Source organism: Pholis gunnellus, assembly GCF_910591455.1.
Source record: "Pholis gunnellus genome assembly, chromosome: 7".
NCBI classification, from domain to species: domain Eukaryota; kingdom Metazoa; phylum Chordata; class Actinopteri; order Perciformes; family Pholidae; genus Pholis; species Pholis gunnellus.
This window is the reverse complement of record NC_136533.1, coordinates 9,235,967-9,250,814: the sequence shown is the minus strand read 5'-3', so window position 1 is coordinate 9,250,814 and position 14,848 is coordinate 9,235,967. Positions and strand designations below refer to the sequence as shown.

The 14,848-nt window shown below is 44.2% G+C and overlaps 1 protein-coding gene across 2 annotated transcripts in view; it reads left to right on the top strand.

Annotated features, from left to right (window-relative positions):
- Positions 1 to 14,635, top strand: part of LOC306698631 (zinc finger protein aebp2-like) — a gene marked incomplete at its 3' end in the record, with an annotated part of 18,454 nt that extends 3,819 nt beyond the window's left edge. The window contains exons 5-9 of one of the 2 annotated variants that reach the window (XM_079163027.1): positions 382 to 506; positions 5,873 to 5,940; positions 11,461 to 11,574; positions 12,761 to 12,790; positions 13,909 to 14,635. In XM_079163027.1, coding sequence (XP_079019153.1) covers positions 382 to 506; positions 5,873 to 5,940; positions 11,461 to 11,574; positions 12,761 to 12,790; positions 13,909 to 13,915 — 344 coding nt within the window. Of the gene's footprint in view, positions 1 to 381; positions 507 to 5,872; positions 5,941 to 11,460; positions 11,579 to 12,760; positions 12,791 to 13,908 lie in introns of those variants that run through there. The other variant, XM_079163028.1, reaches the window with a different exon arrangement.
- Positions 14,636 to 14,848: the final 213 nt, after the last annotated feature.

Here is a 14,848-nt window from a genome sequence, read left to right as displayed (position 1 = left end):
AGCAATATCCTTGTGGAGTCACACGTGTGTCCATTGAGTCTTTAGCAACATGCTGGGCAGCAAGGATGAAGCTGATGTTTGGGATATTATTCATCCATCTAAATCTATTTTCTTATTAGTTGAAATGTCACGCTGTCTGAGTCTCCTTAACACTGAATATGTGCGGTGAAGCACTAAACCACAGCGATGTCACCACCACAGTTTGTAATGTGTTGTACGTATTTCTTCAACACCTTTTGGTCTTTGTCGCTGCAAAGCAACATTTAAAAATCAGAAAGGAATGACATGTTTCATTCATGAGAGGGTTCTGATGTAGTTCTGGTTCTCTAACCGTTCCTTGGTTTTGTTTTGACTCTGCTCTCTGCCGTCTTCCTCCTGCAGCGAGGCCCCACGACTTCTTTGACGCCCAAACCATGGATGCTATTCGCCACAGGGCCATCTGCCTCAACCTGGCCACCCACATCGAAAGTGTGGGCAACGGCCACAGTGTGGTGTTCAACAGCACGGTGAGTCCGTGTGCAGCTTCACTAGTTTCACATTGATGGCCTCCGGCTACCTGTTTCCATCCTAATGGCTTCAAATACAGCAAGTAGCTGAAGGGAACTCGGAGGCGAGGGTTGAAGGATGCGTTCTCTTTTATTATTTGTTATTTTTTGTTTTGTGATAGAAAATGCCAGATGCATTTCTGTGAATCTGTGCAGAATGTTGGCTCCTTAATCATCGGCATGTTAAAAGGTGAACTGTAATGCAGAAACAGAATTTAACCAAAGACGTCAAAATATGAAAACTGCTTATTTTAGATTTAGCATTACACGCCTGCATGGGCCCCATCAGCAGACATTTGACTGGTTATAATGATAAATACCATTTGTATTCATTGAGTTTAAGGTTACTTCAAGTTAGAAAGCTCAAAGACTTTTAATTGTATTGAAATCGTACGTTTAAAAACTCTACATCACAGAGGCTCAACATATCCTGAAACACCGAGCACTCTGGTTAAAAATGACATTTTTATGTATTCAAAGGTCAATGAGTTGTATGCATATTATGGAAGCAGTGGGGTCAGTATTCCTGTGCTCCATAAACGCATAACACTGATATTCAGCAGACAAAACAAAGCATCAATTGAGACATTGTTAAAATCCTATGAAGCTTATTGTTGGTCCTTTATGTTTACATTTTAATCCATTGTATGTATAGTAAAAAGAGAACCTGCCTCACCATTTAGCATGAGATTGTTTTCACAATTGTTTGTTTTTAAATGTCTTTCATGTTCTGTAGTTTCATTATTGGACAGCAGGGGGCATGATAGAATCACTGTTTGAAGACACTGCAGCTTTTTTCGGAGTGCACTTGAAGTGAACCTTGAGAGTCGCCTCGAGGCTCGATGTTGTTTTTCTGTGAATCGCGCTTCACAGGAAAGACAATGAGATTGTTTCTGTGTACGGTGCTCGGTCCATTCTGAGCCCGGTGCGTGATACATTATTAATGAGCTCTAAAATGCCTTTTCTCTGTTGAGGGCACATATGAGCACTCGCAGGAAAAAAGATTCTCCTTTTTTCACCGACGACGGCTTCAAAGAGTGGAGGAATCACTGAGGGAGGTTATCCGCAATGACATCTCAGTGTGAATGGCAGATTATTTTTGAAGGACTGCTTTTCTCACGCAGTTCCACTAGGGAGCGCTCTATCCCCTGTTCAAGACCCCCACGGTACAGGACGGTGGAAAGATGAACGGGACGTCCTCCGGTTTCTCAGCACCGTCTCTCGTATTCGTACAGAAACGTTCTCTTTAGTCAGAGACCGTTAATCTGTTTCCACTGTGTCGTCTGCTTCTACCACGCTGTAGAGTAAATTAGGTTATTTTGTTTGTCCCCCCCCCAGTGAGTTAACGCATATATAAATGACGCATTTAACGTGCAGCGCTATTATAGCGTGCTACCACCAGCTCACACAGCTGTGTGCTCAGAATCATGTTCTCCTCTAAGAGAAGCTCCGAGAGCACCACACACGTGATTTAAACCACCACAAACGTGCACACACAGAGGTGGGAGGGTAGTTTACAGGTAATCAAATTTAAGGATATTTTCTGATATCAATATACATCACAATATGGCAAATGTGTGCAAAGTCACGTAATACAGCAAAGAACAGGAATCCACTGTTACATGAGACACATTTCTTCATTAGTTGGATTTTAAGCACAGCTTGCTTGTGGAATCATACATTTGTACAAAATCAATTAGCAGACAAACAAAACACCATACCGGAAGAAGATCATATTGTCACAATGAAGTCGGTAAACTATAGTTTATTGTTGATATTGAAGCTCCTGTAGTTCTGGAAGTGTGTAAATAGGTTGCAGATGATGTAAATAGACATGCAGGTCATGCGCGTGTCTCTAATGTATGCATGCACATCGTCAGCATGCAAATAGAATGCCATGAAGCCACTTCATGCCTCTCTTTTCCCATTTAAAAGGGATTTCCACCCCAAATAATTCAAGCAATTTCTGAAACTGTGCAGTTTTTTTTAGGCGAACTCGCTGTCGATGCTTCTGTTCCTTTTTCAAGTGTAATTAGAGTGTCGACACCGGTGCTCTCCTCACTACAGTGTTCAGCTCAGTCAACTCTTTTCTGCTTCGCTCTGCTCCCTGCAAACCTCAACTGCTCACCAGCAGCCAAGAAATTTAGAAGAAAAAGCTTCGAGAAAAAACAACAAAAAAGACCCAGTGAAGATAAAGCTTGGGAAGAGGTTAAGAGAGGTAACCACATATTTGGACACAGACTGAGAGGGAGGAAGAGCCAGCCAGGGGAGGGGGAGAGAGGACCAGGAAAAGGGGGTTAAGTGGAGTTCAGGGTCATGGAATCGGAAGGAGATCTGGCCAGTTGGGCATACATTCTCCTTTTCTCTGGTCCCGGGAGGATTGTGGTGGAGAAGGACTGCGGCGCTGCGTCAGACCCCGGGCCCCAGCGGACCCTCCCCGGCCTGGGGAGACGGAGTAGAGCTGTGGGGGTTCTGTGGAGTTTGGCCAGTGGGCCTGCTGACATGCCAGAGCAGCTCAGCCGTGTTTATGATGGGATATTTTTGTTATTGCGCCAATCTGCGTCATCCACAGCTTGACCCCCTGAAACTAGACAGGCACCCGCTTTTAGCAGGCCGGCCCTCCCCCGGCTTCGGTCCTGTGCAGTTTTCGCTGGCTCGCTTCAGAGCCTCTCTAATGTTCACTCCCTATTCTCCCCCAGCGCTTTCCTCCCTCCCTCTCTCGGGTCTATAGAGGATAAAGATCTGTCCCTTAAAGCACCAACTGCCATCATCAAACCACTCGGCTCACAAATCACTTCATGCTGCTTAAACACAAGCCCGCTTCTTAATCTTCAGGCCTGGTCATGGCCTGTTCAGGTGTAGCCTGAGCTTGTGATCATTAACCTGGTGCTGTGAGTAGCCCGGGGGGGGCACGCACGGGTTAAAAGCTCTGCATTTTTAATTAAAAGGGCAGTGAAGCAGTCTTAGCCCTGAGACGTGTACTGTAGGGCCCGTTGCAGCCAGCACAGGATTCAGGACGGCGCTGCAGAGAGGCTCTGTTGTTGACTCTGAGACGTCGTCTCTTAACCCACGTGTTGGTCCACCGTGCAGCAGCAGCAGCCAGCAGATGAAGGCTGAGGCAGATAAACAAGAACAAAACAACAATGTTCACATATGAGGCAAGACTAAAGCTCTGAGAAGCTGGGAAGGAGTTTTTATTTCTTTTTAAAGATTGATTTGAAGAGCAAATTAAAGAGCAATTTAATTTGATCTCAATAAAAAAAAGCCGAAGAAATATCTGTAGTGATTGGCAGATGAACAAACCTCATCACATGTAGGCCGATTCTTTAAAGATTGACAGGATCTTTTTTCAGTTAATGAACATAAAATATCAAATACAGTGAATTACATCAAGTAGAATACACTATAAATATACTACAGTACTTGTATATACAGTAAAACAACATAAAAATACTGTAAAAGATCTTTATGTATTTACACACGAGATTCTATTTATAATGACATTTAAACGCTCCTAAAAAAGCTTAAGATTTGAGATCATTGTAGAACTGCGACTATAATAAGAACTTTTGTGATTCTTCAACTGGCGTAGTGGGATCAGGAGACATCGGAAGTGGAGATTTTCAGAAGTTTTGTTTGTGAACATAAAATCTAGCAAATTCATAAAAAAGAAAATAGTTATGCCGGAGAGATAATTATATAATTTGAAGTTTAAGAGGCGAGTTGAGATGAACATTTGAATATTGCTGTGTTGCTGTGTTGCTCTGCCTTCTTCTTCTCTTTTTCCAGTTTTCTGCTTGAACACAAGAGGCAACAACAGGCTTGATTTGCCAACTCGGCTGCAGTTTGTTAAGCTTCTCACAGACAAACATTAAGGCACCGAGCCAACAACAACAACATTCATATCTGCGAGCAGAGCCTGCAAATGTCCTACAAAAAGTATTGATCAAACTATAACGGTGCATTGTGTCAGACAGCAGCTTATCAAAATGAAACCACAGCGTTGCGCACCTCTTCTCGCCCCTCTTTTACTCACGGCAGCATGGGAGGAGGGTGTTCTCTAACATGCTAGTTTAGAAAGTACAGAAGAGACAAATAAAGATGACAAATCCCCAGCATGACAAAAGGAAAGAGAGGCGATAGGACGAGAGTGATTCTAGGCCTGTGTCTCCTCTCCGTGCAGCCCTCGTCCCCTCTGTCCTCAAACCCGTTTCCATCAATGCCGCAGCCGTTTCCCAGAAATAATTTCAGATATTTATGTGCGTAAGCGAAGTTCTTCACACGTGACCTCATTCCCGATCCTAAAAATAGACATTCCTAACACAAAAATGAGCCAATTGACGCAAAAGGTTGTGTCTCTGGCTATTTTTGACGCTCCTGGTTATTTGTCCAGCTTTACTCCCCCCCCCCCCCCTCCTTCTGACAATATGTCTGTGAATTCCAGACCAGTTTTACTGTAAACCAACACAGCATGATGGATGAAAGTGTTATGCATGAAGAGGGACGACTATTTAGGAAATCGGGTATTGTCTCAACTGTATTTTCACAAGAAGAAAGACTTTGCTATGTGTGGCTGTTTTGGCAGAGTGAGTCTTGGGTAGTGAAACCAGGGGACAGATAAAATGAACACAACTTCTAAAGTGACTGAAGCAAATGTTGGACAGTGGGTGCCGGTCACCAGAAGCATTCCCGTCCAAAGCGATAAAGCGTCTGCTGTCGGCACCAGAGACTTGTTTTCGGTGATCACGGCTCCGTCTTTGCTCGATGTTACCCGCGATTAAGCAGTTCTCGGTGAAGTCCGGATGCTTCGGATTTAAATTTCTCTGTGTTACACTGTGTTGCAGGGGAGTGTGAGATGGATCCTGTTGGAAATAGAAACCTCACTGAGCTCTTGCATGCATTATTAAGAGTGCTCACATTGCTTATTAGTGTAATGATCAGCCACTGTATCACTCTGCGAGATGTTTGAAGCGTGTAGCCTCATTATTCGACAGAGAGATTTTGGGGGGGGGGGGGGCAGGATGGGGGCTTTGAAGCCCGGTCTCAACAGACGAGGGAGAATGCTGCAACAGCAGCCAAACCCAACACATTTATACTAATCTGACGCTTGTAAACTGTCTTTGGGATTAACCATAAAATGTAGGTTAAATTCTACGTTTGTTTCTGGTGGTTGCTTTCCATTGGTGAAGCCGGTTAGAGGTTACTCGGCTAGGCCAACAGCACGGCAGAGACGCGCTGACAGCACGAGGACGACGGGAGTAGTTTGAGCGCTCGCTGTGTCTTTTTTATTGCTCAGCTCGTGTTTCTGCTTGATTCTCTCCGTGCAGGTGGTGGCCAAAAGGAAAGAGGGGTCTGGCAAGGTGAAGGTCCTCCTACATTGGACACCTGAGGACATGTGAGTAAAACTCCCTCTGCACTGTCCTTACTTCTGCGTCGACATTCGCCACAGATGGAATTTTAACAGTAGAGAGAATAGACACATGAAGGACAATCAGAGGTGGAAATTACAAATAATCATAATGATAAAACGCAAGAGAACTGTTTACTGTCAGAGGACTATTTCTGACCGTGATGTTACAGATTTGCTAAAATACTGTATTAGATAGATTGATTTTTTTTTTCGGACCAAGCACAAGTAGCTCCATTTGAATACTTGCCGATACCAAGTACTGATACATAATGATCCCGTGACATTTCTAACTACAGTTTTGAAAGAATGTTTTATTTTCATGAGATGTTCCGAACACAAATTCAATAAATAATTTTCCTGATACAAACGGAGTATAACTCTTTTTAGTGCTGCTGTTAATAATTAATCCTTTAACCCTGCTATCAGTTAAACAATTAAAAGATTTTAAAAAGATTTTAAAAGCAGTTGCTCACAGGAGCGGCATGTCACTCAAAGTTGGCGATAAATGATTCGGCTCAACTGAGAAGTGGTTAACGTCAGGTTGCCGTCGTGGTATCGGGGGCAGATATATCGGAGTACTTTTACGAGTACGAATACATGAGCACCATACTGGACCTGCTACTGTTCTAAAGAATAGAACGTTGTGCACTGCGTCTCGGTTGCTCTTGTAGTCAATTTGCTAGATGGCCCAACTACCTGCCAACGTTATTCATTGTAGCTTTGTTCCTACTGGGGAACTGCTGAGGGTAGAGTCTAAATACTCTTCTGTGTATATGGAGGTAAAGGGATATGTGTCCATAAACACTTTGAGATTTGTAGATAACCTTTTTAAAAAGTCCCCGATCTACAAACGGGCAACTCAGCAGCACATTTTCAAATCTCACCATGTAAAGTCTGAGCCTTTCACACAAACATTTCCTTTTTGAGCAGCAGGGGTCGCACGCCTGTTCAAGTGAACATCAACACTGTGTAGCATCTCTCTGATAGTTTTACGAGTCTCTTTTCCATCCAGCTGTGCGCTCAACACGGTGGCCTTCCTCTGCGTCAGGGCTGGCTATAAATCTTCACAACCTACCTTTTGTTGGCTGATCCAATATTTGTTGTCAGTGTCAGGATTCCAGGTCCCCTTATAGTCCACATCACTCCTCAGAGGGAGCTGAGGGCATCAGCCAGCATCCTCACTCACTGTGATGATGTCTTGGATCAGCACCCAAAAGTAGATGAATTCCCTGTTTAAGGGAAGGTGAACCTTGGCACCACTTAAGCCCCATGAGCAATTTGGCAGAAGAGCGGGCAGGTTGGAAATGTGCTTATGAAATGGATCCGTCTCACGGAGAGAGAGAGAGAGAGAGAGAGAGAGGGCTTCACAGAACGCTGGAACATTCAGCAGGGTTCCTGCTCAGGGGAAGCTTCCACCACACGTCCCACACTCTCATTAAAGAAGATGATCAGAGAGCAGAGAGAGGAAGAATGAGAGACGAGAGAAAAGAAGCTGAAGGAGTTGGGAGATGAGGAGAAGTAAGCAGAAAGGGAAAAGAGGCGAATAACAGAAGGAGGAGGAGGAGGAGGAGGAGGAGGAAAAGAGAACAAGGTTAAAGGAGACAAAGAAGAGGATGGACAACAAAGAGAAAAATGGATTTGGTGAAGATGGCACCGGGCAGCGAAACCCAGATGATGCATCGTGAAGGAGATCGCAGCTGACAGCTTCCGATGAACATACTGTAGCTAAACCCTTGTTCTCTCAGTCTTTCCCCCTCCTTCCCTTTCCCCCTCTCTGATCCACCTCTGCTATCTCCTCCTCGCCCGAGTGTGGGAGTGTAATCTTGTGCATTGAGAAATAATGAGAGAAGGGGGGGGAGGGGGGGGGGGGGGGAGATGAACTTTGGTGATCAGGAAGGACTCCTCAGATTAATTCCAAACGAGAGAGACGTAGATGGAGATTGATAACGAGACTCAAAAGACAGATTGAGGCAGAAGATGGACGAAGGTGAGAAACGGGAGTTGGAAGAAATTGGTTGTGGGAGCGAGAGAAATGAAAGGCAGAAAGAAAACAGAGAGTGAGTGATGGGGAGTAAACGAGAGTGAGATGCTTTTTTTTTTTTTCTTTTTTTTCTCGTCCATGCAGGAGAAATCTGCGATGCTACTGATTCTTGTACTTGCTCTGAGAGAGTAAACAGTTTTGAGACGGGGAGGATTGGTAGTGAGTATCAGTTTGGCCAAGTTAATATTTAGTCTTTGGCTCGGTGTAATGTCCTCGTACCTGACGGGCAATTCAGTGGTCATTTAGTCAGCCATCAAGTGTCATCACCCTAAACACCAAGGGCAACATCGAGTGCTGTACCCAGAACGTGTGTGTGTATGTGTGTGTGTGTGTGTTTGTGTGTTTCTCAGTCATTGAGTCAATGATTAGCCGGGTGAATGTGGGAGGTCATGTTTATTAATGTTGGAGCAAACCATTCACATTCTGACCGACACTCATTAACTCCATTTGGATTAATGAGTGAGTGATGAACATGAACCCCCAGCGTCTCTCTCAGGAGGAAGAGGGGGGTGGGTGGGCTGAGAGAGGAAGAGAGAACCATCACTGCTGTCTGATCTCTGATGGACGGGTGAACGGATTCCCCGGCACGCTGTTGAATGCCGCCGAATAACGAATACACAGTCGGTGACGCTGACGCCTCGAGCCACTGGAGGCGTGCTGACACGTCCTCTCTGTACAAGCTACACGGTGCTTATCATACATGCACAACTTGGGTTTAACTCCTCAACCGTTGCTAGCTAGTGTGTGATGTTATCATTGTTTGGTAACTGCGTGAACACAAACAAGGCAATGAAAAATGCATCAAATTCCATTATATGACTTTTATCTATCATGTATTCATAATATAAACCTCCCAGACTCCCCAGGGTGAAGAAACATCCTGGGAACTTCGTCACTTCAAATTGGCGACACTAATTCGGCGTGCAGAGATCAAGGATCTCTAAATACACTAATGGTCCATAAGCAGCACCATTGAAGCTGTGAAAAGGCGTTCGCTTCTCTGTGCATGTCTTTGATCAGAGAGAAGGACGTGAATGAATGAATGAGTGTCATTTTGTTCTGCACCATAAACAGTTGCATATCTGGTCTATAGTACAGAGAATATAATAAACAAAACCGCACTTTGATGCTTTACGACAGTTTATTAATGTAGTAAAGTTTACTATTGAGGAATAAACCCCAATGAAACGAGTGAGACGTGTGTTGACCAAATGTATTGAGCCATAATCTAGTAAACTGTGATTTGTAAGTGCCTTGTAACTAACTCTGAAAAATACAACTTTCCATGAAATGTGTCTGAGCTTATAGAGGAAGATCTTAAGTATCAAGCACTACCTTTTCTTATTAAAGACTACTATAATACTCTGTCGTATTTACTTTAACCAAGCAACCAAGCTACTTCCTGTTTACACCCTCTCCCGCCTGCCCAGTGTACGTGAATAGTCACGTGATATTTGTTTTCAGGCTTGCTCGTGTGGACGGAAATCATTTTTACAAACGATGCTGAAAGACCCGTGTGGACGTAGGTGGTGTTAGTGTGGCTGCTCTCCTCTGATGATGCAGTTTATTAGGACATCGAACTTCCTTCCTGCTGTTCCATATAAAGTTGAGTGCGTCAGCGACATACACGTTGCTGCTTTGTTATGAACTTATTACTCCTTTCGACACTGGGATCTTCAAGGCCTGGAGCCAACCATCAATCCAGACTGGAGGCCCCCCCCCCCCCCCCCCCCCCCCTCCCCCCCAGTAGCTCTCCCCACAGAGGCCTCACTCACAATATACATTTCTATCTCATAAAGAAGCAAGCCAAGTAACGGTCTCCTCTGGAAAATGCAGTAAATCCATTTGTCTTTATTTGGCTTGGTGTGACTGAGTCTTTGGGTGGAGATGTCTTTGAAAAGTGCGTTTGGGGGAGGGATAGGAACACTTGGGTGTTTATATGTGTGTGTGTGTGTGTGTGTGTGTGTGCGTGACATGTGTGTCACATGACCTCCCCCCCCCCCCCCAGTGCATCCCTCCTGTGCCTCACATCCATCAGAATCTAATAACTCATCAGTACCACGGCACACTCGCTCTGACATGTTTACGGTGACTCCGGATTGGATCGGGCAAGTGAGCGTGCTCGCACACAAACACACACGAGTGTTTACTGCATATATATATATATATATATAACACTCAGCGGGTCCTCGTCTGTCATCTGAGCTTCGGGTTGCACAAGGACACTAACTCAAGACGAACCTAAACTTTGAAGCTGCTTTGAAGGGAACTGTTTCTTGTCTCGTCCCTGCCTCTCCTCAACTTCCTCTTTCTTCCATTCCAGACATTAAAGGGGACAGAGACACTTTGAGCATGCACTACAGAATAAAAGTATAAGTATATCTCATCATATATATTTTAGAAATGACCAAAAAAAAATGCTTTTACCAACATTACAAATATTTCTTTATCCCATTAGTGCTTATCCACACATAAAAGCAAGTTTCTGCCATAAGAGGATGTGCGATCTCTGTTAGTGAGCTTTTGTACATTAACATGGGCCACTTCCCTTTGTTTTATTTGTACGGTCAGTTCTCTATCACCTTTCCTCCTTTGTTCTCCATCTCTTACCTGCACCCAGTTGAGCTGACGGTGATGCATGTGAAGTGCAACCTGCACACCGTGCTCCTGAATGGGCTGACTAGGCATGTGAATGAGTGATTTGGCTGGGTGTGCTGCCTGCTTGCCTAACTGCCGCCTGCAGTGAGTGAGTGAGTGAGTGAGTGTGTGTGTGTGTGTGTGTGTGTGTGTGTGTGTGTGTGTGTGTGTGTGTGTGTGTGTGTGTGTGTGTGTGTGTGTGTGTGTGTGTGCGTGTGCGTGCGAGTATGTCTGCATCTCTGGGGGCTCCTGTGATGACGCACATGGTGACGGGGGGAATGTTGGGGGTGGAGACGGAGTGGGGGCTGGAGGAGGGAGGGGAGGCGCCGTCGACTAGCAAAGCTCTTTGTTTCTACTGCACCTCGACCGGCCATGCCAGTGCTCGCACACTCCCTTCTTTCACGGGGGGATCGCACTGCGTTCAGTACAGTCGGGTTCACCTCAGCAGTACAGTGCATCATGTGCACGGTTATTTGTACTTCAAGCTACTTTCATGTTGGATCATTTTAAATGCACAAAAACACTCTCAAATGCACACAAGCACGGGAGGAGAGTATGCTCCGTCCTCTGTGTGTGTGTGTGTGTGTGTGTGTGTGTGTGTGTGTGTGTGTTGGTGCTTCGGTCAAGGCCATGTTTCTTATGGAAACATACTCAGTGTTCAGAGGAAGGTGTTAACATGTGCGCTGGACTCAATGAGGCTCTTTGTCCATCCATCTCACCCCCTTTTCTCACTCCAACCCTCTTTTCTCTCCCTCTTTCTTGTTGGAACTTCATCCCTGACCACATGTCTTCTCTCTTTGTGTGTGTGTGTGTGTGTTGTCTTCCAGACTACCTGACGTGTGGGTGAATGAAACGGAGCGATCTCAGCTGAAGTCTAAAGTGGTGCACTTATCCCAGTTACCACAGGACGCTGCCGTGCTGCTCGACCCAAACATCTACAGGTGAGTGTGTGACGACACCAGCGGCCTCACACACAGACACACACTGCTGCTGATCCGTTGTGTGTCAAGCCAAACACATGTTACCCATGTGTAAATGTTATCTAATGCTCAGTAGGATTCGTTGTGTGAAGCATTTAAGTGTTTGAAAGTGCTTCCACTGCCCTCCACACCTCTGTGTGCGTGTGTGTGTGTGTGGGGGGGGGGGGGGGTTATGGAACCCTTAAGGAACCCTTAAGGAACCCTTAACACGTTGTTCCACCAGGTGGCACCAACTCCTGATTTCAATAATTAGATTAATTAAAAACGGCAGCGCAGAGAAAATACTTTTTGTTTGTGTGTGTGTGTGTGTGTGTGTGTGTGTGTGTGTGTGTGTGTGTGTGTGTGTGTGTGTGTGTGTGTGTGTGTGTGTGTGAGATCAGAGAAACATTTTACACTGTACAACCTGATCAAGTAGGTCAGCTGCAGTTGCAAAACTTCACAAATCACAAAAACAAAATAGAAATAATGACCGTTACAGATTTTAAACCAGGAAAAATAATATCTTGCTTTCATGCAAGATGTCCGATATTTTTTCAAGTGCATGACGTTCCTCTAAACATTAACTATGATGTCATTTGAATCCCGTGCAGACTTGGTTCACTCATCACCGAGATGCAAAAAAAACAAGGTTAGCTTTTATGACGCACCATAAAAGGCTGAGAATGAATCCTGAAAGAGGAACAATGTGCCTAAAATAACAAGAGTGGTCATCTTACCGGAGATATATGGCTCACCAGTGCGCTGATCGGCACGCGGGCCGGCTGATTTTAATTAGACCTGAAGGCTCAGTAACTGCAGGGGCTGCCGCCGGACTCTGGTTTCATAGTTGAATATAACCGTCAGCACTCAGCCAGTTTATGTCAAGGTTGTCCTAATGCATGAAATCCCCAAACAAATGAGGTGGTCGGTGCCTGTGGCAGTAAACACAGCCGTGTGTTTGAACCCCTCTCCATGTGAATGGGGTGGCAGCAAGAGACTGACGTACGTAGTGGCAGTCTAGGATTATATTATTTCAACAACGTTTCCATGTTGACATTCTTGCACTTTGTCACAAGTCCTACTGGACTTAAATCATCTCTTCACACACCATCACATTGTGAGAGGTTTCTTTGCACAGCGGCCTCACAAACTCTTCCTGTCTTTGCAGAGCACTTCCTCAAAAGCGGCTGAAGCGCAGGTAAGCTGAAACAGTTCATCATAGATATACAATGATTTACATTTAAAGGTCTATTTAGATATCTACACACACACACACACAGTACAGTGGTGTGTGTGTTTAGCTGGAACACGGTCCTGTCGTAGCTCTCAGTCAACAATTAGACCCAATTACAGTAAGTGCACAAGTTATTTGACCTGGTTATTGATGCCGACACGTTTACCAACAAATGCAGAATTTAAAGTGGATACTTAACAAAAAGTACACAACCTCATACTGTATTGTGTCAGCAAGTCACACTATACTGTATTGCCGCCCTAAATACCCATTACAAGTATATCGGAATAGAATGTGTGCAATGCAACTATTGTGTTTGCATTTTTCATGCACACAAATGACTAAAATCTTCTTGATTTTGCTAAATATATATTTCTTTTATAAGGGCAGTATTTGCATAGTTTGTAGCAGCTCTAGTGCCGTCACTGGATGCACAGAAAGGGAAGGCTGATGCATAAAATGCTGAGTGATTTTTTTTTAATCAAAATCCGTGCACAGCTTTTCTAGTTCACAGTAACGTTGGCCTGTGTATGCAGACGACACAGAGCGGCAGCATCAGTCTTGCTTCACAGCTCAACTATCGTGCGTCTGTACTGTCGTACCGTACGCTTTAAATCGTGTATATTCTTTGTGTTCTAATGGAGATCAAATAATGCTGATGCCTCGATGGTGTGGTACTAATCGTGCATCCGCAGTATTACTCGTGGCTCTGGCTCCACTGTGGTGAAACATCGTGGTAGATGATTACTTATCGCCCACAGTTCCTTTGCTTCCTATGGACCGTGAAGCCAGTTAATTAGGAAACCGGCCAGTTTGGAGGCAGGACCCGTGGCGTTCCCTCGTCTCACTCAAAAACGAGGTCATCTTTGGCCGTTGTTCATTATTCCATTAATTGACCTCAGTAGTTGAGTGCGGCTAAAGCTCTAAAACACACAGTGTTAATGTGTCTATAAATGAAGCCAGCTCAATGTCTGAACATCCAGGATAACGCCTGTTTCTCATACTGTAATCGCTCTCATGACATACTGAGAACAACTCATTCTCTCCGTCTCTGTGTCTTTCTCTCCTGTCTTTGTGAGCAGCCTGTAGGGAGTCATCTGTGGACTCGATACTTAAGAGGAAACGCTTGTTCATAGGAGGTTTATCTGTATGGGATGGGACGCTCTTCACCCGTCTCTGAGCTGAGTGAAGTGGCGATAAAAGGAAACCAAACTGGGCTTTGCTGCAGATTTTTCTCTCTTCAGTTTTGTATTTCTGAACAAGCCGAGCGCGGCGGTAAATGGGACTAACAATTTTTAAAAATGTTGTGTTCATCAAAAATTCAAAAGTTCACCAAACTGAAAATATTCTTATTACCCAATGGTGTAAAAAAAAAAAGTTTTGTGTTACCATGTCAGAAAATACAGCATATTTTATAACTGTTTTTGTGTAAACTATTTATGCAGATTTGTAACTTATTTTTATACCATGAAAATGCTGTTATGTGGATTTTTGTGAAGGTTTTAAACGGAACCGTATTTACTGTGATAATCTATGTTAACTGTCACTTGTAGGCAGGATTGGACATTTCTAGTTGTAACTAAGCTGTACATGACAGAAGTCTTAACACATGATCCTATTTATACCTCCTGAATGCAGTACTTTTACTCGTGTAAATGACAATGAAGGGTGAGCTTGTGCCAGGCATAATCTTAATCTCAAATTTAAATCACCATAGAAATAACTAACATTTCATCACACACTTCCTCTTCCCCAAGTAACATAAACTGTGCATATCATCATAGTTGTGATAAACTTACGTTACTGATATTTAAGCACTTAAAAAGTTATTGTTAAGAAAAATGTGTTTTTTCTACTGTATGTGATGGAAATGGAATACTCTGTAATAAAAAGAGGGAAACAGATGTTGATGAATGCAAGTTGTTTGTACAGATGATGAGCATGCAAGGTGTTTGAATGGCCGCAAAAGCAGCAATGCATCCATTGTTGTACCAATATGAGTTCCTTATGTGTGCGTTGGAG